We start from the raw sequence: 23,730 nt of genomic DNA, 5'->3' as shown, positions 1-23,730 counted from the left end.
TCCCATTCATGGGCGCACCGTGTCATCTCTCAGTCATCGGCGCACCGCGTCACCTCCCAGTCATGGGGGAGCACCGTGTCACCTCCCAGTCATGGGCGCACCGCGTCCCCTCCCAGTCACGGGCGCATCGCGTCACCTCCCATTCACGGGCGCACCGTGTCATCTCTCAGTCATCGGCGCACCGCGTCACCTCCCAGTCACGGGCGCACCGCGTCACCTCCCAGTCACGGGCGCACCGCGTCACCTCCCAGTCATGGGCGCACCGCGTCACCTCCCAGTCACGGGCGCACCGCGTCACCTCCCAGTCACGGGCGCACCGCGTCACCTCCCAGTCATGGGCGCACCGCGTCCCCTCTCAGTCACGGGCGCACAGCGTCGCCTCCCAGTCACGGGCGCACCGCGTCCCCTCCCATTCATGGGCGCACCGTGTCATCTCTCAGTCATCGGCGCACCGCGTCACCTCCCAGTCATGGGGGCGCACCGTGTCACCTCCCAGTCATGGGCGCACCATGTGACCTCTCACCTCCGCTTTGCTCTTCCTCTCGGCCGCCATCAGCTGCACCTTGTCCCTTTGCTCTTTGGGTGCCGAGCGATACATGTCCAGGAGCAGCTTCATGTCTCGTAGAGACTCCTGGACCCGTCTAGTGCGAAAGGGAAGACGATCAGACACACTGCAGGGATGACCATCCGCTCCTATGTCAGTGGTCTCTAAACAGTGTTCCTCCAGCTGTTGCAAAACTATGCTGGGCATGCAGGGAGTTGTAGTTTTGCATCAGCTGGAGGCCCCCTGGTTGGGAAACCCTTCTTTGGATTTAGAATTCTGACCTTGTCCTGGGCCTGGCTCGAAGCTAGTGAAAGTACTCTGTTATGCCTCCTGGAAAAATATGAGTTTACAAGTGGGCATTACCATTCCTATATCAAAGGGGGGGGCTGGGGTATGGGGTGTCGTGAGGGGCAGAGTAGGAGCGATAGAGCAGGGTCCAGAGGAGGAAGGGGGAATAGAGAGGTCCAGAAGATTGGGGGGGGTCCAGAGGATGGGGGAAGGGCGAGGGTTCCGAAGGAAAAGGTGACAGAGATCTTAAAGCAACTTATTTCCACTACAATTCAGAGCACATGTACGCTGAACCAAGCTGAGCATGCACGTGTATGGGGGAGGGACATCTGTGTAAGTGAATAGAAGCTGAAGACTGTAAGAACACGACCCATTCATAGCGGGGATTGTAACCTCCAGTTGTTGATTCACCCATTTCCAGGAGGAATAACAGAGGAGCGGCATACAGGATGGGGACAGACTCACTTCAGATCGGCCTTCATCTGTTTGACGCTCTCGGCGTCCTTGCGTTTGGTGTCGGGCTCGTGTTTGGACTTGTCCTTGGAGCTGTCTCCTCTCTCCTTCTCCCTCCCGCGGTCTCGCTCTCGGTCCTTCTCCCGCTCTCGCCGGTCTCTCTGCTGCGGCTGCGCCTGCACCTCCTCCTCCTCACGCTTCAGGACGGGCTCGGGCTGGGAGGAGGTGGGGGTGGGAGGGGCGCTCTCCTCCGGCTCGATCTTTATTTCCAGGGCTTCCTCTTTGGGCTCCTCCACGCTGGACTGTGAGGGCAGCAGGAAGAGACCACTACAAGTGCGCGAACGCATCTAGAAGACAGAGGCAGTGAGGTCCCGCCGGTCACGCTCCACGCCCCCCTCCTCCGCCGCCGCCGCGCCCTCTTACCTTGCTGATGTCTCCTTGGATTTCCCGCAGACGTCTCTTGTAGCGCAGCACTTCGCCCTTCAGCTGATGGTTGTGGTTCTGGAGGCTGCTTATCAAATGGCGCATCTCACGATTTATAGGACCTGACGGTGAAATATAAAAAAACATCCTAGTACTCAGTGAACCGCGGACACCGGGACATGTGACTAGATCATGACTACTGACTGCTCCGATGGCGGGAAGATCGGTCAGCGACTAATGTCTGGACTGAACAACCCTTAAAGAGAAGCGCGCAGAACCGATTGATGCCAGAGATCACCAGGGGGCGCAGTGATCGTACTACTACCACAGCTACACATTGGCGCCATATCTCAGCAACACCTTAAAGGGGTACTCCACCCCTATACAAAGGATAGGGGATAAGATGTCTGATCGGACCCCCGCGATATCTGCTGCGGCACACCAGACATCCGATGCACAGAGCGAACATCGTTCAGTGCCGGATGACTAGCGATGTGGGAGGGAGGCTCGTGATGTCACAGCCACGCCCCCTCAATGCAAGTCTATGGGAGGGGGCGTGACGGACGTCACGCACCCTCCCATAGACTTGCATTGAGGGGGCGTGGCTGTGACATCACAAGCCTCCGGCACTGCAACCGACGCTCCAAACAAACGCCGAGTGCAGCAGGGAGATCGCGACAGTACCCCCGAGATCAGGGGATAAGATGTCTAGGGGTAGAGGGTCTCTTTAACCTTTAACCCTTAAAAAGGACACAGTCATTTTATCATGATTGCGTTTTCACTTCCTCCGCCATCGCCGTTTAATAGCCATAAGTCGTTTTCACCTACAGACCCATACGAGGCTTCTTGTTGTTTTATCATCGATTTAACTCTGTAATAATATTAATCGTTTTACCACAAAGTCTATGGTGGAAAAAAAATAAAAAATTATGTGTGAGACAATTTGTTTAAAAAATAAAAAAAATAAAAATAAAAATTTAGCAAATTCTGTGTTTTTACATTTCACGGTTAAAATGAAGCCTTATCTCTATTCTGAGGGTCCGCAGGATTACAGCGATACCCATTTATATAGGATTTATTTTATTTTATTATTTATTTATTATTATTTATTTTATTTTATTTATTTATTTTATTATTTTATTACTTTTAAAAACAATATAATTTTTTTTAAAGAAAATCAGTATATTATTATAAATCCACTTTTGACCCTAGAAGTCTCTTATTTTCCCGGATTCGTGGCTGGACGAGGGTCATTTTTTTGCGACATGATCTGTAGTTTTTGCCGATACCATTTATGTTTTGATGGGACTTTTTACAATTTTTTTTTGTGATATATGAAGTGATCAAAAATGCACAATTTTGGACTTTGGTGTCTTTTTTTTTTTACGCTTAAACCATTGTGCAATTTAACCCCTTAAGGACCAAGCCCATTTTAACCTTAAGGACTAGGCCAATTTTATTTTAGCGTTTTTCGTTTTTTCCCTCCTCGCCTTCTAAAATTCATAACTCCTTTATATTTCCATCTACAGACCCATATAAGGGCTTGTTTTTTCCGTGACCAATTGTACTTTGTAAGGAAACCTCTCATTTTACCATAAAATGTACGGCGAACCCAAAAAATTATTTTTTTAGGGAGGGAATTTAAATGAAAACCACAATTTTGCACATTTTGGAAGGTTTTGTTTTCACGCTGTACAATTTACGGTAAAAATGACGTGTTCTTTATTCTGTGGGTCAATACGATTAAAATGATCCCCATGGCGAGATACTTTTATATTTTTGTACTACTTAAAAAAAATAAATCTAAAACTTTTTGTACTAAATCAGTCATCTAAAATCGCCTTATGTTGACCACCTATAACTTTCACTTTTCCGTATATAGGGCGGTATGAGGGCTCATTTTTTGCGCCGTCATCTGTACTTTTTATTGATACCACATTTGTTTATATAAAACTTTTAGAGAATTTTTAATACATTTTTATGGGAATAAAATGGGACAAAAAAGCAGCATTTTGGACTTTTATTTTTTTACGTTTACTCCGTTCACCGTACGGGATCATTAACACTATATTTGGATAATTTAGACATTTACGCACGCGGCGATAACAAATATGTTTATTAAAAATATATAATTTTACGCTTTTTGGGGGTAAAAATGGGAAAAACTGGCAATTTTCATTTGATTGCTAATACTGTTCAGTGCTATGTATAGGACACAGCACTGATCAGTATTATCGGTGATCTTCTGCTCTGGTCTGCTCGATCTCTAATCAGAGCAGGAGATGCCGGGAGATGGACGGAGGCAGGTGAGGGGACCTCCGTCCGCCATTACAGATGATCGGATCGCCGCGGCAGCCGGAACCTGCCGTGTATGACGCGAGCACCGATCCGATTGTCGCGGCCACACACAGGACGTAAATGTACGTCCTGGTGCGCGAAGAACCGCCAAACTAGGACGTACACTTATGTCCGTGGTCGTTAAGGGGTTAATTAACACTAAGATAGATATAAAATATATATATGATAATTCAGGCATTTCCGCACACGGCGATACCACATGTTTGTTTACATAATTCTATTTTAAAAAAATAGGAAAAACTTTTAGATGCCGCAATCAAATTTGATTGCGGCGTCTAAAGGGTTAACGCCAGACATCAGCCCCACCAGCCATGTCTGGCATTAGCCACAGGTCCTGGCTGCTGATCGCAACTGAGACTGAGCGCGCTTCATTGCACAGGGGCAGGATTGTCCATTCACGCCCTGCATCCTTAAAGGGGTACTTCGGTGGGGAAAAATATGTGTTAGAATCAACTGGTGCCAGAAAGTGCTAAAGATTTGTAAATTACTTCTATATAAAAAAAAAAATCTTAATCCTTCCAGTACTTATCAGCTGCTGTATGCTCCACAGGAAGTTGTGTAGTTCTTTCCAGTCTGACCACACTGCTCTCTGCTGACACCTCTGTCCATGTCAGGAACTGTCCAGAGCAGGAGAGGTTTGGTATGGGGATTTGCTCCTACTCTGGACAGTTCCTAAAATGGACAGAGGTGTCAGCAGAGAGCACTGTGGTCAGACTGGAAAGAACTGCACAACTTCCTGTGGAGCATACAGCAGCTGATAAGTACAAGAAGGATTAAGATAATTATATAGAAGTAATTTAAAACTAATTACTAAAGTAATTAAAAAAAAATATAAAAAAAATTAGTTTTACAATGGAGTGCCCCTTTAAGGTGGTAATTTCTTGCAACCTTTTAGCCCCAGACTACAGCGATCGGGACGCGGATTTGTCTAAAGTCCCACATAATTAATCTGTATCCCGACCGCCGTAATCTCGGGCTGTGAAGTTGCGGGAGATTTAGGCAGATATGCCGCCGCTGGAACGTGTTTGCTGTTACGCTTTAAGAAGAAGAATTTTGCAGCTGTTGCATAAAAAAAAGCGCGTGAAAACGAAGAAGAGCCCGAAAATGCCGAAAACGCGCCTGACTCACCAGCCTGCTCGTTGGCCGCCAGCGTCTGCTCAAACTCAATCCTCAGCATCTCATACTCCTTCCTTACTTGGGCGAGCGTGTCCTCCAGCTGAATCACCTCCGTGCGCACCTTCTTCTGTAGAGACACCTCGTCCCTCTGCAAGACGGCAAGAAACAGTCAGAATATACAGACATAGCTGAGCCGGAGCCGCGCTACCTCTTCACATTATCACAGGCGCGTATGTCAGGAACAGGTTAGTTAAAAAAAAAAAAAAAACACAGACATATGGACATTGCATAAAGTAGTGAAGAATATTCAGCGTGGCGACAATGTATGATGTGTCATGATAAGACGTGGCGGGACAGAAAGTGACGCATTTCAGAAGCAGTCGACCCTTAGTCGTACTAATGGATGCAGCTTAACTAAGAGGGTCAACATGGTTCATTAAGCTGTATCTGTTGGATCAGTGTTTTCCAACCGGGGCGCCTCCAGCTGTTGCAAAACTACAACTCCCAGCATGGCCGGACAGCCAAAGGCTGTCCGGCATGCTAGGAGTTGTAGTTTTGCAACAGCTGGAGGCACCCTGGTTGGGAAACATTATGTTGGATGTTGGAATAACCAAGGGTGAGCTTCACTAGAAACGAGTCACTTCCTGTCCCATCACGTCTTCTGTCACTTCATACAGTGTCGCCACGCTGAATATTCTTCACTACTTTATGCAATGTACGTTTTTTTTTTTTCCCTGACATACATGCCTGTGATAATGATAAGAAGTAGCGCATGTCAGGAAGGGGGTTAATGAAAAAAAAAAAATAAAACACATACGGACATCGCATAAAGTAGTGAAGAATATTCAGCGTAGCGACACTGTATGAAGTGACATGATAAGACGTGGCGGGACAGGAAGTGACAAGTTTCAATTGACGCTCACCCTTAGTCGTACCAACATCCAACACAATGTTTCCCAACCAGGATGCCTCAAGCAAGTATCAAAACTACAACTCCTAGCATGCCCGGAAAGCCTTTGGCTGTCAGGGAATGCTGGGAGTTGAGGTTTTGCAACAGCTGGAGGCACCCAGGTTGGGAAACACTGATACAACAGATACAGCTTAATGAAGCATGTGACCCCCTTACTTAAGCTGCATCCATTAGTACGACTAAGGGTCGGCTGCTTCTGAAATGCGTCGCTTCCTGTCCCGCCACGTCTTATTGTGCGTCATTAAGATTTTCAGGCAACACTGCCACGCTGAATTTTCTTATTTTTCCCTCGTTATCTTTGGGTGTAATCTTGCACCGTATAAGGTAATGAGGAAAAAAGAAAAAATTCAGCGTGGCAAAACGGCATGCAGTTTATTCCATTAAAGACACGATAAGACGTGGCAGGACAGGGAGTGACGCGTTTCAGATGAAGCTCACCCTTAGTCATGCCAACATCCAGCGCAAAGTTTCCCAACCAGTGCACTGCCAGCCTCTGCAAAACTACAACTTCCAGCATGCCTTTGCCGGTCCAGGCATGCTGGGAGTTGTTTTTTTGCAAAAGCTGGAGATGCCAAGGTGGAAAAACATCCATCCAAGAGATACAGATCAATGAACCATGTGACTCTCACTTAAGTGGAGCTGCATCCATTGCGTTAGTACAACTAAGGCACTAGGACCATACAGGAATGCGCCATCTTATTGACGGATTGGCATTCCGTGCAGACTCAGCGCAAAGAATGAACGGGTTCATTCTTTATGCGGAAGCTTAAAATGGAATTTCCGTGCCGGAAAAATCTGGCATGGAAATTCCGCAGTGTGTGGAGCGCAGCAGAATCAGTTGAATTCAGCAGCATAGGAATCAGACATGGAAATTCTGACATGTGAACATGGCCTAAGGGTGAGCTTCACCTGAAATGCGTCACTTTTTTTTTTTTTTTTTTTAAAGGGACAGGCACACCTTAAAAAGGGACCTCCGGTGGAAAACAAATATTTTTACTATATTTTCAATTCAACTGGTGCCAGAAAGTTCTACAGATTTGTAAATTTCTTCTATGTAAAAATCTTAATCCTTCCAGTACTTATCAGCTGCTGTATGCTCCACAGGAAGTTGTGTAGTTCTTCCCAGTCTGACCACAGTGCTCTCTGCTGACACCTCTGTCCGCGTCAGGAACTGTCTAGAGAAGGAGCAAATCTCTATATCAAACCTCTCCTGCTCTGCACAGTTCCTGACACGGACAGAGGTGTCAGCAGAGAGCACTGTGGTAAGACAGGAAAGAGCTACACAACTTCCTGTGGAGCATAAGTACTGGAAGGATTAAGATTTTTTTTTTATAAGATTTTAAGTAATTTAAAAGATCTGTAGAACTTTTTGGCACCAGTTGTTTGAAATAATTTTTTTCCCCCCGGAGTACTTACCCCTTTAAGTATTTTTTATTTATTTTTTTTAGTTTTTTACCCAAGATTACTAATAAGACATTTTATTCCATAGTAGCTGGAAGCCTCTTGGTTTGTTGTTTATTTCGGGGTTCAGCGCCCCCTTTAGTCTGTGACTCGCCTCTATGAGCTCGAGCTGGCGCTGGTGGTTGCCGCGCGTCCCGTGCAGGAGGGATCGGGCCTCGTCCAGCTGGGCCTTCAGCTGCAGAGATTCGTTGTACAGGACGGAGAACTGGGACTGCATGCAGCGGTACTCGGGGGACACCCGCACGTTCTCCTCCACCGCGTTCGCCAGCAAGGCCTAAAAATAAATAAATATAATAATAATAAAAAAAACGTTACATGACAAATGGGTATACGGGACGCCGGACCACGCCAAGGGAAGCGTCTATAGTCGTGTTAGAGGAGATGTCAGTAACGTGACCAACAGGCACCAGTCCAGAGCAGTGTTTTTAAACCAGAGTACCTCCAGCTGTTGCAAAACCACAACTCCCAGCATGGCTGGACAGCCAAAGGCTGTCCGGGCATGCTGGGAGTTGTAGTTTTGCAACAGCTGGAGGCACACTAGTTGGGAAACACTGCTATACAGTGTGACTTTATACAGAATAGACACTATACAGCACTGTTTCCCAACCAGGGTGCCTCCAGCTGTTTCAAAACTACAAGTTCCAGCATGCCTGGACAGCCAGCGCTTCCTTTTCATCTCAGCAACCTTTGGCTGTCCGGGCATGCTGGAAGTTGTAGTTTTGCAACAGCTGGAGGCACACTAATTGGGAAACACTGCTGTGCAGTGTGACATACAGAATAAACACTATACAGAACTGTTTCCCGACCAGGGTGCCTCCAGCTGTTTCAAAACTACAACTCCCAGTATGCCTGGACAGCCGAAGGCTGTCCAGGCATCCTGGGAGTTGTAGTTTTGAAACAGCTGGAGGCACTCTGGTTGGGAAACAGAGCTATACAGTGTTACATTTTCCACATTTAATATATTGTTATTCTATTATACAGCCAAAGGCTTGTCTGCCTCTTCCAGAGGATCCACACTGTCCCTGAAATTTAAACCAAGGCTTCCCCTTTTCATCTTAGCAACCTTTGGCTGTCCGGGCATGCTGGAAGTTGTAGTTTTGCAACAGCTGGAGGCACACTAGTTGGGAAACACTGCTATGCAGTGTGACATTATACAGAATAAACACTATACAGAACTGTTTCCCGACCAGGGTGCCTCCAGCTGTTTCAAAACTACAATTCACATCCTAGGAGTTGTAGTTTTGAAACAGCTGGAGGCACCCTGGTTGGGAAACAGAGCTATACAGTGTTACATTTTCCACATTTAATATATTGTTACTCTATTATACAGCCAAAGGCTTGTCTGCCTCTTCCAGAGGATCCACACTGTCCCTAAAATTAAAACCAAGGCTTCCCCTTTCATCTTAGCAACCTCTGGCTGTCCGGGCATGCTGGGAGTTGTAGTATTACCGACGTGCATGTGATTCTGTGGGGTAATGTGATAAACTACAATGTGTTTAGGCATGCTGGGAGTTGTTTTGCAACAGCTGGAGGTACACTAGTTGGGAAACACCGCTATACAGTGTGACATTATACAGAATAGACAATATACAGCACTGTTTCCCAACCAGGGTGCCTCCAGCTGTTTCAAAACTACAATTCACATCCTAGGAGTTGTAGTTTTGAAACAGCTGGAGGCACGCTGGTTGGGAAACAATGCTATACAGTGTTACATTTTCCACATTTAATATATTGTTACACTACATAATTATATAGCCAAAGGCTTGTCTGCCTCTTCCAGAGGATCCACATTGTCCCTGAAAGGTAAACCAAGGCTTCTTTTTCATCTCAGCAACCTTTGGCTGTCCGGGCATGCTGGGAGTTGTAGTATTACCAACGTGCATGTGATTCTGTGGGGTAATGTGATAAACTACTATGTGTTAAGGCATGCTGGGAGTTGTAGTTCTGCACTAGGAGAGATTTGGTAATCAGGTTTCGATGCAGACCCCCATGTGGTCCTATGAGGACTAGAGGGAAGGACATGTGACCTGCAGCTCCTGGTTCTCGGCCGTCACCTCCGTCAGATCCTGCCTCAGTTTGTCCAGTTCCTGCAGCCGGTTCACCGCGAGCTCCTTATTCATATCGACCTCGGACGTCATCTCCTCAAACTGCAGGAAAACACCAGAAATCTATGGTCATGGGGGCCCCAGGCATTGGGGGTGGGGAAGGCCCCCAGAAGAGCTGCTGTAGAGCAAACTGCTGAAAAACTTCATCAAAGAGTCACATGACAGGTCTACGGGGTCCAGGTATATGGGATCACATGACAGGACTATGGGGTCCAAGTATAGGGGTCACATCACAGGACTATGGGGTCTAGGTATAGGGGGGGGTCACATTACAGGTTTATGGGGTCCAGGTATAGGAGGTCACATTACAGGACTATGGGGTCCGGGTATAGGGGGTCACATTACAGGTCTATGGGGCCCGGGTATAGGGGGTCACATGACAGGTCTATGGGGTCCAGGTATAGGGGGGGGGGGTCACATTACAGGTCTATGGGGTCCAGGTATAGGGGGGGGGCACATGACAGGACTATGGGGTCCAGGTATAGGGGGTCACATCACAGGACTATGGGGTCCGGGTATAGTGGGTCACATGACAGGACTATGGGATCACATGACAGGACTATGGGGTCCGGGTATAGGGGGGTCACATCACAGGTCTATGGGGTCCAGGTATAGGGGATCACATGACAGGTCTATGGGGTCCAGGTATAGGGGATCACATGACAGGTCTATGGGGTCCAGGTATGGGGGGGGGGGGGGTCACATTACAGGTCTATGGGGTCCGGGTATAGGGGGTCACATTAGAGGTCTATGGGGTCTGGGTAAAGGGGGCCACATTACAGGTCTATGGGGCCCAGGTATGGGGGGGGGTCACATCACAGGTCTATGGGGTCCAGGTATAGGGGGGTCACATCACAGGACTATGGGGTCTAGGTATAGGGGGTCACATTACAGGTCTATGTGGTCTGGGTAAAGGGGGCCACATTACAGGACTATGGGGTTCGGGTATAGGGGGTCACCGCACAGGTCTATGGGGTCCAGGTATAGGGGGGTCACATCACAGGTCTATGGGGTCCAGGTATTGGGGGTCAAATCACAGGACTATGGGGTCTAGGTATAGGGGGCCACATTACAGGACTATGGGGTCCAGGTATAGGGGGGGGTCACATCACAGGACTATGGGGTCCAGGTATAGGGGGGGTCACATGACAGGTCTATGGGGTCCAGGTATAGGGGGTCACATCACAGGTCTATGGGGTTCAGGTATAGGGGGCCACATGACCGGTCTATGGGGTCCAGGTACAGGGGGGGGGTCCCCTTACAGGTCTATGGGGTCCAGGTATAGGGGGGGTCACATCAAAGGACTATGGGGTAAAGGTATTGGGGGTCACATCACAGGACTATGGGGTCTAGGTATAGGGGGCCACATTACAGGACTATGGGGTCCAGGTATAGGGGGGGGGGGTCACATCACAGGACTATGGGGTCCAGGTATAGGGGGAGGTCACATCACAGGTCTATGGGGTCCGGGTACAGGGGGTCACATGACAGGACTATGGGGTACAGTTATAGGGGGTCACATTACAGGTCTATGGGGTCCAGGTACAGGGGGGTCACATCACAGGTCTATGGGGTCCAGGTATAGGGGGTCACATCACAGGACTATGGGGTCTGGGTATAGGGAGCCACATTACAGGACTATGGGGTCCAGGTATAGGGGGGGGGGGGGTCACATCACAGGTCTATGGGGTCCGGGTACAGGGGGTCACATTACAGGACTATGGGGTCCGGGTATAGGGGGTCACATTACAGGTCTATGGGGTCTGGGTATAGGGGGTCACATTACAGGTCTATGGGGTCCAGGTATAGGGGGTCACATTACAGGTCTATAGGGTCCAGGTACAGGTGGGTCCCCTTACAGGTCTATAGGGTCCAGGTACAGGTGGGTCCCCTTACAGGTCTATGGGGTCCAGGTATAGGGGGGACAAATGACAGGACTATGGGGTCCGGTTATAGAGGGTGGGGGGTCACATGCCGGGTATAGGGGGTCCCATTACAGGTCTATGGGGTCCAGGTACAGGGGGTCACATGACAGGTCTATGGGGTCCAGGTACAGGGGGTCACATGACAGGTCTATGGGGAACAGGTACGGGGGCGGCGGGGGGGGGGGGGGTCACATTACAGGTCTATGGGGTCCGGTTATAGGGGGGGGGGGAACACATGACAGGTCAATGGGGTCCAGGTATAGGGGGGTCACATTACAGGACTAAGGGGTTCGGGTATAGGGGGGGTCACATTACAGAACTATGGAGTCCGGGTATAGGGGGTCACATTACAGGTCTATGGGGTCCAGGTATAGGGGGTCACATTACAGGTCTATGGGGTCCAGATATAGGGGGGGGTCCCCTTACAGGTCTATGGGGTCCAGTTATAGGGGGGGGGGGGGAGAATCACATGACAGATCTATGAGGCCCAGGTATGGGGGGGGGGGTCACATGACAGGACTATGGGGTCCGGTTATAGGGGATCACATGACAGGTCTATGGGGTCCAGGTATGGGGGGGGGGGGGTCACATGACAGGACTATGGGGTCCAGGTATAGGGGGTCACAGCACAGGTTTATGGGTTCCAGGTATGGGGGATCACATGACAGGTCTATGGGGTCCAGGTACAGGGGGGGGGTCACATGACAGTTCTATGGGGTCCAGGTATAGGGGGGGGGGGATCACATGACAAGTCTATGGGGTCCAGGTATAGGGGGGGGGTCACATGACAGGAATATGGGGTACAGTTATAGGGGGTCACATTACAGGTCTATGGGGTCCAGGTATAGGGGGTCACATCACAGGTCTATGGGGTTCAGGTATAGGGGGTCACATGACCGGTCTATGGGGTCCAGGTACAGGGGGGGGGTCCTCTTACAGGTCTATGGGGTCCAGGTATAGGGGGGGGATCACATGACAGATCTATGAGGTCCAGGTATGGGGGGGGGGGGGGTCACATGACAGCACTATGGGGTCCGGTTATAGGGGATCACATGACAGGTCTATGGGGTCCAGGTATAGGGGGGGGGTCACATCAAAGGACTATGGGGTACGGTTATAGGGGGTCACATTACAGGTCTATGGGGTCAAGGTACAGGGGGTCACATGACAGGACTATGGGGTCCGGGTATAGGGGGTCACAATACAGGTCTATGGGGTCCGGGTATAGGGGGTCATATTACAGGACTATGGGGTCCGGGTATAGGGGGTCACATTACAGGTCTATGGGGTCCGGGTACAGGGGGTCACATGACAGGACTATGGGGTCCGGGTATAGGGGGTCACATTACAGGTCTATGGGGTCCGGGTATAGGGGGTCACATTACAGGACTATGGGGTCCGGGTATAGGGGGTCACATTACAGGACTATGGGGTCCGGGTATAGGGGGTCACATTACAGATCTATGGGGTCCAGGTATAGGGGATCACATTACAGGTCTATGGGGTCAGGGTATAGGGGGTCACATTACAGGACAATGGGGTCCGGTTATAGGGGGTCACATCACAGGACTATGGGGACCAGGTATAGGGGGGGTCACATCACATGTCTATGGGGTCCGGGTATAGGGGGGTCACATCACAGGTCTATGGGGTCCAGGTATAGGGGGTCACATCACATGTCTATGGGGTCCGAGTATAGGGGGGTCACATCACAGGTCTATGGGGTCCAGGTATAGGGGGTCACATCATATGTCTATGGGGTCCGGGTATAGGGGGGTCACATCACAGGTCTATGGGGTCCAGGTATAGGGGGTAACATCACAGGTCTATGGGGTCCAGGTATAGGGTGTCACATCACAGGTCTATGGGGTCCAGGTATAGGGGGTCACATCACAGGTCTATGGGGTCTAGGTAGAGGGGGTCACAACACAGGTCTATGGGGTCTAGGTATAGGGGATCACATTACAGGTAATTGGAGTCCAGGTACATGGGTCACATCACAGGTCTATGGGGTCCAGGTACAGGGGGTCACAGCACAGGCGGGGGGCAGACACACACGTATGGAGCATTGGGAGAGGATTCTCCAGTAATATCTGATCCTGCAGGTGACCCCTTATCTCTAGAATACTTCACCTTCTTAGAATTGATGGTGATGGTCCCTCCATACAAGCTGCTCCCGGCTCCGTACACCTTGTAACCCTTGGAGTTGACCTGAGAAGAGACGTCTATGAGCGATGGTCCCCCACATGTCCCCCATCTGTATCATCACACGTCCATCTTACCCTCTCCAGGACCTCAGACAGGTGTCTGTTCAGACGCTGCTCTCTTTTCCGGACCTTATCGATGTCCCACTGCAGATCCTCGATGAGTCCATCCAGAACAGAGACCCGGGACTCCGCGCCCTCCAGACGTGTCTGCAGCTGACTGAACTGAGAGACAAAATGGAGACACAGCTGTCACCTCCAACCGTACAACATGGCCGCCCGTACAGTTCAGGGTCACTCATTGTCTGTAGAGACATTACAGTCACCTCCAGCCATACAACATGGTGCCCGTACAGTTCAGGGTCCCTCATAGTCTGTACAGACATTACAGTCACCTCCAGCCATACAACATGGTGCCCGTACAGTTCAGGATCACTCATAGTCTGTACAGACATTACAGTCACCTCCAGCCATACAACATGGCCGCCCGTACAGTTCAGGATCACTCAGTCTGTACAGACATTACAGTCACCTCCAGCCATACAAGATGGCCGCCCGTACAGTTCAGGGTCCCTCATAGTCTGTACAGACATTACAGTCACCTCCAGCCATACAAGATGGCCGCCCGTACAGTTCAGGATCACTCATTGTCTGTACAGACATTACAGTCACCTCCAGCCATACAAGATGGCCGCCCGTACAGTTCAGGATCACTCATAGTCTGTACAGACATTACAGTCACCTCCAGCCATACAAGATGGCCGCCCGTACAGTTCAGGGTCCCTCATAGTCTGTACAGACATTACAGTCACCTCCAGCGATACAAGATGGCCGCCCGTACAGTTCAGGATCACTCATTGTCTGTACAGACATTACAGTCACCTCCAGCCATACAAGATGGCCGCCCGTACAGTTCAGGATCACTCATAGTCTGTACAGACATTACAGTCACCTCCAGCCATACAACATGGCCGCCCGTACAGTTCAGGATCACTCATAGTCTGTACAGACACTACAGTCACCTCCAGCCATACAACATGGCCGCCCGTACAGTTCAGGGTCACTTCTGTACAGACACTACAGTCTCCTCCAGCCGTACAACATGGCCGCCCGTACAGTTCAGGGTCCCTCATAGCCTGTACAGACATTACAGTCACCTCCAGCCATACAAGATGGCCGCCCGTACAGTTCAGGGTCCCTCATAGTCTGTACAGACATTACAGTCACCTCCAGCGATACAAGATGGCCGCCCGAACAGTTCAGGGTCACTCATAGTCTGTACAGACATTACAGTCACCTCCAGCCATACAACATGGCCGCCCGTACAGTTCAGGGTCACTCATAGTCTGTACAGACACTACAGTCCCCTCCAGCCGTACAACATGGCCGCCCGTACAGTTCAGGGTCACTCATTGTCTGTACAGACATTTCAGTCACCTCCAGCCATACAACATGGCCGCCCGTACAGTTCAGGATCACTCATTGTCTGTACAGACATTTCAGTCACCTCCAGCCATACAACATGGCCGCCCGTACAGTTCAGGATCACTCATAGTCTGTACAGACATTACAGTCACCTCCAGCCATACAACATGGCCGCCCGTACAGTTCAGGATCACTCATATCCTGTACAGACACTACAGTCACCTCCAGCCGTACAACATGGCCGCCCGTACAGTTCAGGGTCCCTCATAGCCTGTGCAGACATTACAGTCACCTGTTAGGTTGAAGCCCCCAAGTAGTTAGAAGGGAATCCTCCCATTAGGTCAGTGTTTCCCAACCAGGGTGCCTCCAGCTGTTGAAAAACGAAAACTCCCAGCATTTCCGGACAGCCGAAGGCTGTCCAGGCATGCTGGGAGTTGTAGTTTTGCAACAGCTGGAGGCACCCTGGTTGGGAAACACAGCATTAGCTAGAAGCTTTCAGTAGTTTGGTAGAAAATCCCCCCATTGGGTAGAAGCCCCCAGTAGTTAGGTAGAAAATCCCCCCTATTGGGTAAGAAGCCCCTAGTAGTTCGGTAGAAAATCCCCCCTATTGGGTAGAAGCCCCCAGTAGTTAGAAGGGAACCCCCCATTATGTGGAAGTCCCCAGTAGTTAGGTAGAAAATCCCCCTATTGGGTAGAAGCCCACCCCCTATTGGGTAGAAGCCCCCAGTAGTTAGAAGGGAACCCCCCATTATGTGGAAGTCCCCAGTAGTTAGGTAGAAAATCCCCCTATTGGGTAGAAGCCCCCCCTATTGGGTAGAAGCCCCCAGTAGTTAGAAGGGAACCCCCCATTATGTGGAAGTCCCCAGTAGTTAGGTAGAAAATCCCCCTATTGGGTAGAAGCCCCCCCTATTGGGTAGAAGCCCCCAGTAGTTAGAAGGGAACCCCCCATTATGTGGAAGGCCCCAGTAGTTAGGTAGAAAATCCCCCTATTGGGTAGAAGCCCCCCCCTATTGGGTAGAAGCCCCCAGTAGTTAGAAGGGAACCCCCCATTATGTGGAAGGCCCCAGTAGTTAGGTAGAAAATCCCCCTATTGGGTAGAAGCCCCCCCCTATTGGGTAGAAGCCCCCAGTAGTTAGAAGGGAACCCCCCATTATGTGGAAGTCCCCAGTAGTTAGGTAGAAAATCCCCCTATTGGGTAGAAGCCCCCCCTATTGGGTAGAAGCCCCCAGTAGTTAGAAGGGAACCCCCCATTATGTGGAAGTCCCCAGTAGTTAGGTAGAAAATCCACCATTAAGTAAAGGCCCCCAGTAGATAGGGACCCCCTATAAGGTAGAAGCCCCCAGAAGATAGAAAACTCCTATTAGGTTAAAAGCCCCAAAAGGTAGGGAATCCCCCCCCCCACCCCCCACCTATTAGGTTGAAGCCCCCATTTTTCTTTAGGTCTTACAGATTTGTAAATTACTGTAAAGTACTTTTTAGCAGCTGTATACTACAGAGGAAATTCTGTTCTTTTTGAATTTCTTTTTTGTCTTGTGCGCACTGTTCTCTGCTGACACCTCTGTCCGTATCAGGAACTGTCCAGAGCCGGAGAAAATCCCCATAGCAAACATATGCTGCTCTGGACAGTTCCTGACACGGACAGAGGTGTCAGCAGAGAGCACTGTGGACAAGACAAAAAAGTAATTAAAAAAAAGAACAGAATTTCCTCTGTATCATACAGCTGCTAAAAAGTACTGGAGGGGTAAAGATTTTTTTAATGGAAGTAAATTTATAAATCTATTTAAACTTTCTGACTTATAACGACCTAAAAAAATGTTTTCCACCGGAGTACCCCTTTAAGTAGTCTCCCCCCCCCCCCCCCAAAGAAAATAATAAAACCACTCATCTTCCTTCCGCTCCCAGCTGAGGCCTCTGCATCTGTTAGTGGTGCAGGACCTTCTCCTGACATTTTATTGTCCGGCAGGTCCTGCACCGCTCTGGATAACGGAGCGAACAATGAAGCGGCATCAGCGCAGGAGCGGGGGGAGGGATTTTTATTTACAATCTGTAGGTATCGGGGACATTTATAAGATACTGATACCAGGACACCCAATAACCGGTGCGGCCCTACAGTGTGGTGGTTACAGTCATTGTGAGAGATGAGAAGTGTCGGCACCTCCTGGGTCAGGTTCTGCTGCTTCTCCTGCAGTCTCTTGCACACTTCCTGCAGCCTCAGGTTCTCGTTGCTCAGCATGGAGTTCAGCTCCTTGACAGCTTCTTCCATCTGTGCCGGATCTACGGATATACAAGGGCAGATAAGAAATACAGAGCGCACAGGGACTGTCGGCCAACGACCTTCAGAGCAAACGCCGTGACTGTCTTACCATTGCTGTTGAGTTTGGCGGACACCTGGTCCAGCCGAGTGTGCAGACGGTCGTACACCTGCACTATGCGGGCCACGGCGCGCCGGGATGACTCCACGCGGTCCTGCAGCTGAGACTCGATCTCCTCGCTGCTGCTGCTCGCCAGAGTGCCCAGGAACGAGAAGGACGACTCCGACATCCCATCACCTGCGAGAGGAGAACCAGCGGTAAGAGACAGCGCCGACCAATACACCAGACAAAGGACTAGTGTTTTATATCCAGAGTGCCTCCAGCTGTTGCAAAAGTACAATTACCAGCACGCCAGACAGCCTCTGGCTGTACAATAATCGTAAAGCGTGTAACCATGGGAACCATTGTAATTGTATTGCCCCAAAGAATAAAGAGATTGTGTCAATATTACCATAAAGTGCGTAAAAACCGAAAAATACCCAAAAGTCTCAAAATCGCCATATTCTTCATCAATGGAAACCTCGAGGCCACTGGATATGTGAAATTGCTACATGATGATGATGTTTCCCTCTTTATGCCCTGAACACGTTCCCTGAGTTTTTCCAGCAAGATGGCGACCACCACATTATGGGTGTCAGGTCCGAGCATTCCTAGAGGAACAGTTTCCTGGAAAGTGGATTGGTCGTCGTGGGCCACTTGAATGGCCCCCAAGGTCTCCCGATCTGACCCCCTTAGACTTTTATCTTTGGGGTCATCTGAAGGCAATTGTCTATTCTGTGAAGATACGAGATGTGCAGCACCTGAAACTACGGATACTGGAAGCCTGTGCTAGCATTTCTCCTGCGGTGTATATAGTAGTATATAGCAGTGTATACGGATACTGGAAGCCTGTGCTAGCATTTCTCCTGCGGTGTATATGGTAGTATATAGTAGTGTATACGGATACTGGAGGCCTGTGCTAGCATTTCTCCTGCGGTGTATATAGTAGTATATAGTAGTGTATACGGATACTGGAAGCCTGTGCTAGCATTTCTCCTGCGGTGTATATAGTAGTATATAGCAGTGTATACTGGAAGCCTGTGCTAGCATTTCTCCTGCGGTGTATATAGTAGTATATAGCAGTGTATACGGATACTGGAAGCCTGTGCTAGCATTTCTCCTGCGGTGTATATAGTAGTATATAGCAGTGTATATGGATACTGGAAGCCTGTGCTAGCATTTTTCCTGAGGTGTATATAGTAATATATAGCAGTGTATATGGATACTGGAAGCCTGTGCTAGCATTTCTCCTGCGGTGTATATAGTAGTATATAGAAGTGTATACAGATACTGGAAGCCTGTGCTAGCATTTCTCCTGCGGTGTATATAGTAGTATATAGCAGTGTATACGGATACTGGAAGCCTGTGCTAGCATTTCTCCTGCGGTGTATATAGTAGTATATACAGATACTGGAAGCCTGTGCTAGCATTTCTCCTGCGGTGTATATAGTAGTATATAGAAGTGTATACAGATACTGGAAGCCTGTGCTAGCATTTCTCCTGCGGTGTATATAGTAGTATATAGCAGTGTATACGGATACTGGAAGCCTGTGCTAGCATTTCTCCTGCGGTGTATATAGTAGTATATAGCAGTGTATACGGATACTGGAAGCCTGTGCTAGCATTTCTCCTGCGGTGTATATAGTAGTATATAGCAGTGTATACAGATACTGGAAGCCTGTGCTAGCATTTCTCCTGCGGTGTATATAGTAGTATATAGCAGTGTATACGGATACTGGAAGCCTGTGCTAGCCTTTCTCCTGCGGTGTATATAGTAGTATATAGCAGTTTATACGGATACTGGAAGCCTGTGCTAGCATTTCTCCTGCGGTGTATATAGTAGTATATAGCAGTGTATACAGATACTGGAAGCCTGTGCTAGCATTTCTCCTGCGGTGTATATAGTAGTATATAGCAGTGTATACGGATACTGGAAGCCTGTGCTAGCCTTTCTCCTGCGGTGTATATAGTAGTATATAGCAGTGTATACGGATACTGGAAGCCTGTGCTAGCATTTCTCCTGCGGTGTATATAGTAGTATATAGCAGTGTATACGGATACTGGAAGCCTGTGCTAGCATTTCTCCTGCGGTGTATATAGTAGTATATAGCAGTGTATACAGATACTGGAAGCCTGTGCTGGCATTTCTCCTGCAGTGTATATAGTAGTATATAGCAGTGTATACAGATACTGGAAGCCTGTGCTAGCATTTCTCCTGTGGTGTATATAGTAGTATATAGCAGTGTATACGGATACTGGAAGCCTGTGGTAGCATTTCTCCTGTGGTGTATATAGGAGTATATAGCAGTTTATACGGATACTGGAAGCCTGTGGTAGCATTTCCCCTGCAGTGTATATAGTAGTATATAGCAGTGTATACGGATACTGGAAGCCTGTGGTAGCATTTCTCCAGTGGTGTATATAGTAGTATATAGCAGTGTATACGGATACTCAAAGCCTGTGCTAGCATTCCTCCTGCGGTGTATATAGTAGTATATAGCAGCGTATACGGATACTGGAAGCCTGTGGTAGCATTTCTCCTGCGGTGTATATAGTAGTATATAGCAGTGTATACGGATACTGGAAGCCTGTGCTAGCATTTCTCCTGCGGTGTATATAGTAGTATATAGCAGTGCATACGGATACTGGAAGCCTGTGCTAGCATTTCTCCTGTGGTGTATATAGTAGTATATAGGAGTGTATACGGATACTGGAAGCCTGTGCTAGCATTTTTCCTGAGGTGTATATAGTAATATATAGCAGTGTATATGGATACTGGAAGCCTGTGCTAGCATTTCTCCTGCGGTGTATATAGTAGTATATAGAAGTGTATACAGATACTGGAAGCCTGTGCTAGCATTTCTCCTGCGGTGTATATAGTAGTATATAGCAGTGTATACGGATACTGGAAGCCTGTGCTAGCATTTCTCCTGCGGTGTATATAGTAGTATATACAGATACTGGAAGCCTGTGCTAGCATTTCTCCTGCGGTGTATATAGTAGTATATAGCAGTGTATACAGATACTGGAAGCTTGTGCTAGCATTTCTCCTGCGGTGTATATAGTAGTATATAGCAGTGTATACGGATACTGGAAGCCTGTGCTAGCATTTCTCCTGCGGTGCATATAGTAGTATATAGCAGTGTCTACGGATACTGAAGCCTGTGCTAGCATTTCTCCTGCGGTGTATATAGTAGTATATAGCAGTGTATACGGATACTGAAGCCTGTGCTAGCATTTCTCCTGCGGTGTATATAGTAGTATATAGCAGTGTATACAGATACTGGAAGCTTGTGCTAGCATTTCTCCTGCGGTGTATATAGTAGTATATAGCAGTGTATACGGATACTGGAAGCCTGTGCTAGCATTTCTCCTGCGGTGCATATAGTAGTATATAGCAGTGTCTACGGATACTGAAGCCTGTGCTAGCATTTCTCCTGCGGTGTATATAGTAGTATATAGCAGTGTATACGGATACTGAAGCCTGTGCTAGCATTTCTCCTGCGGTGTATATAGTAGTATATAGCAGTGTATACGGATACTGGAAGCCTGTGCTAGCATTTCTCCTGTGGTGTATATAGTAGTATATAGCAGTGTATACGGATACTGGAAGCCTGTGCTGGCATTTCTACTGCGGTGTATATAGCAGTGTATACGGATACTGGAAGCCTGTGCTAGCATTTCTTCTGCGGTGTATGTAGTAGTATATAGCAGTGTATACAGATACTGGAAGCCTGTGCTAGCATTTCTCCTGCGGTGTATATAGTAATATATAGCAGTGTATACAGATACTGGAAGCCTGTGCTAGCCTTTCTCCTGCGGTGTATATAGTAGTATATAGCAGTGTATACGGATACTGGAAGCCTGTGCTAGCATTTCTCCTGCGGTGTATATAGTAGTATATAGCAGTGTATACGGATACTGGAAGCCTGTGCTAGCATTTCTCCTGCGGTGTATATAGTAGTATATAGCAGTGTATACAGATACTGGAAGCCTGTGCTGGCATTTCTCCTGCAGTGTATATAGTAGTATATAGCAGTGTATACAGATACTGGAAGCCTGTGCTAGCATTTCTCCTGTGGTGTATATAGTAGTATATAGCAGTGTATATGGATATTGGAAGCCTGTGCTAGCATTTCTCCTGTGGTGTATATAGTAGTATATAGCAGTGTATACGGATACTGGAAGCCTGTGGTAGCATTTCTCCTGTGGTGTATATAGGAGTATATAGCAGTTTATACGGATACTGGAAGCCTGTGGTAGCATTTCCCCTGCAGTGTATATAGTAGTATATAGCAGTGTATACGGATACTGGAAGCCTGTGGTAGCATTTCTCCTGTGGTGTATATAGTAGTATATAGCAGTGTATACGGATACTGAAAGCCTGTGCTAGCATTCCTCCTGCGGTGTATATAGTAGTATATAGCAGCGTATACGGATACTGGAAGCCTGTGGTAGCATTTCTCCTGCGGTGTATATAGTAGTATATAGCAGTGTATACGGATACTGGAAGCCTGTGGTAGCATTTCTCCTGCGGTGTATATAGTAGTATATAGCAGTGTATACGGATACTGGAAGCCTGTGCTAGCATTTCTCCTGCGGTGTATATAGTAGTATATAGCAGTGCATACGGATACTGGAAGCCTGTGCTAGCATTTCTCCTGTGGTGTATATAGTAGTATATAGGAGTGTATACGGATACTGGAAGCCTGTGCTAGCATTTTTCCTGAGGTGTATATAGTAATATATAGCAGTGTATATGGATACTGGAAGCCTGTGCTAGCATTTCTCCTGCGGTGTATATAGTAGTATATAGAAGTGTATACAGATACTGGAAGCCTGTGCTAGCATTTCTCCTGCGGTGTATATAGTAGTATATAGCAGTGTATACGGATACTGGAAGCCTGTGCTAGCATTTCTCCTGCGGTGTATATAGTAGTATATACAGATACTGGAAGCCTGTGCTAGCATTTCTCCTGCGGTGTATATAGTAGTATATAGTAGTGTATACGGATACTGGAAGCCTGTGCTGGCATTTCTCCTGCGGTGTATATAGTAGTATATAGCAGTGTATACAGATACTGGAAGCTTGTGCTAGCATTTCTCCTGCGGTGTATATAGTAGTATATAGCAGTGTATACGGATACTGGAAGCCTGTGCTAGCATTTCTCCTGCGGTGTATATAGTAGTATATAGCAGTGTATACGGATACTGAAGCCTGTGCTAGCATTTCTCCTGCGGTGTATATAGTAGTATATAGCAGTGTATACAGATACTGAAGCCTGTGCTAGCATTTCTCCTGCGGTGTATATAGTAGTATATAGCAGTGTATACGGATACTGGAAGCCTGTGCTAGCATTTCTCCTGCGGTGTATATAGTAGTATATAGCAGTGTATACGGATACTGGAAGCCTGTGCTAGCAATTCTCCTGCGGTGTATATAGTAGTATATAGCAGTGTATACGGATACTGGAAGCCTGTGCTAGCATTTCTCCTGCGGTGTATATAGTAGTATATAGCAGTGTATACAGATACTGGAAGCCTGTGCTAGCATTTCTCCTGCGGTGTATATAGTAGTATATAGCAGTGCATACGGATACTGGAAGCCTGTGCTAGCATTTCTCCTGCGGTGTATATAGTAGTATATAGCAGTGTATACGGATACTGGAAGCCTGTGCTAGCATTTCTCCTGCGGTGTATATAGTAGTATATAGCAGTATATAGAGAAGAGGGGTGCATTGACAATCCAACACAATGGGCAGCACATTGAACACATTTTATAAGGGGTCAGAAACTTGTAAATAACTCATGAAAGAATAAAGTTTTGTTAAAACCAAGGACATCATTGTTTTTCTTGTGAAATTCCCAATAAGTTTGATGTGTCACATGACCCTCTTCCTATTGAAAAAACAAAAGTTGGATTCAAAATGGCCGACCTCAAAATGGCCGCCATGGTCACCACCCATCTGGAATAGTTTCCCCCTCACATATATATATATCTCCTGCCCATCATTATATATATCATTCTGCCCCTCTTTTCGTCACCTCGCTCGCTGTCCTTGCGCTCGGAGTTACTGTCGGAGTCCGGCTCCGGTTCCGGGATGGCG

At 48.0% G+C, this 23,730-nt stretch overlaps 1 protein-coding gene across 2 annotated transcripts in view; it reads right to left on the bottom strand.

Moving 5' to 3' along the window:
- Nucleotides 1-23,730, bottom strand: part of RNF20 (ring finger protein 20) — a gene marked incomplete at its 5' end in the record, with an annotated part of 29,186 nt that extends 5,456 nt beyond the window's left edge. Inside the window, 11 exon segments of one of the 2 annotated variants that reach the window (XM_056531022.1) lie at nt 524-641; nt 1,298-1,587; nt 1,709-1,830; nt 5,195-5,330; nt 7,708-7,887; nt 9,641-9,760; nt 13,777-13,854; nt 13,926-14,072; nt 17,428-17,546; nt 17,636-17,821; nt 23,669-23,730. In XM_056531022.1, coding sequence (XP_056386997.1) covers nt 524-641; nt 1,298-1,587; nt 1,709-1,830; nt 5,195-5,330; nt 7,708-7,887; nt 9,641-9,760; nt 13,777-13,854; nt 13,926-14,072; nt 17,428-17,546; nt 17,636-17,821; nt 23,669-23,730 — 1,558 coding nt within the window. 2 annotated transcript variants of the gene reach the window in all.

Source organism: Hyla sarda, chromosome 7 (genome assembly GCF_029499605.1).
Source record: "Hyla sarda isolate aHylSar1 chromosome 7, aHylSar1.hap1, whole genome shotgun sequence".
Lineage (NCBI taxonomy): Eukaryota > Metazoa > Chordata > Amphibia > Anura > Hylidae > Hyla > Hyla sarda.
Note: the sequence above shows the minus strand (reverse complement) of the source record. Positions and strands in the feature narration are given on the sequence as shown.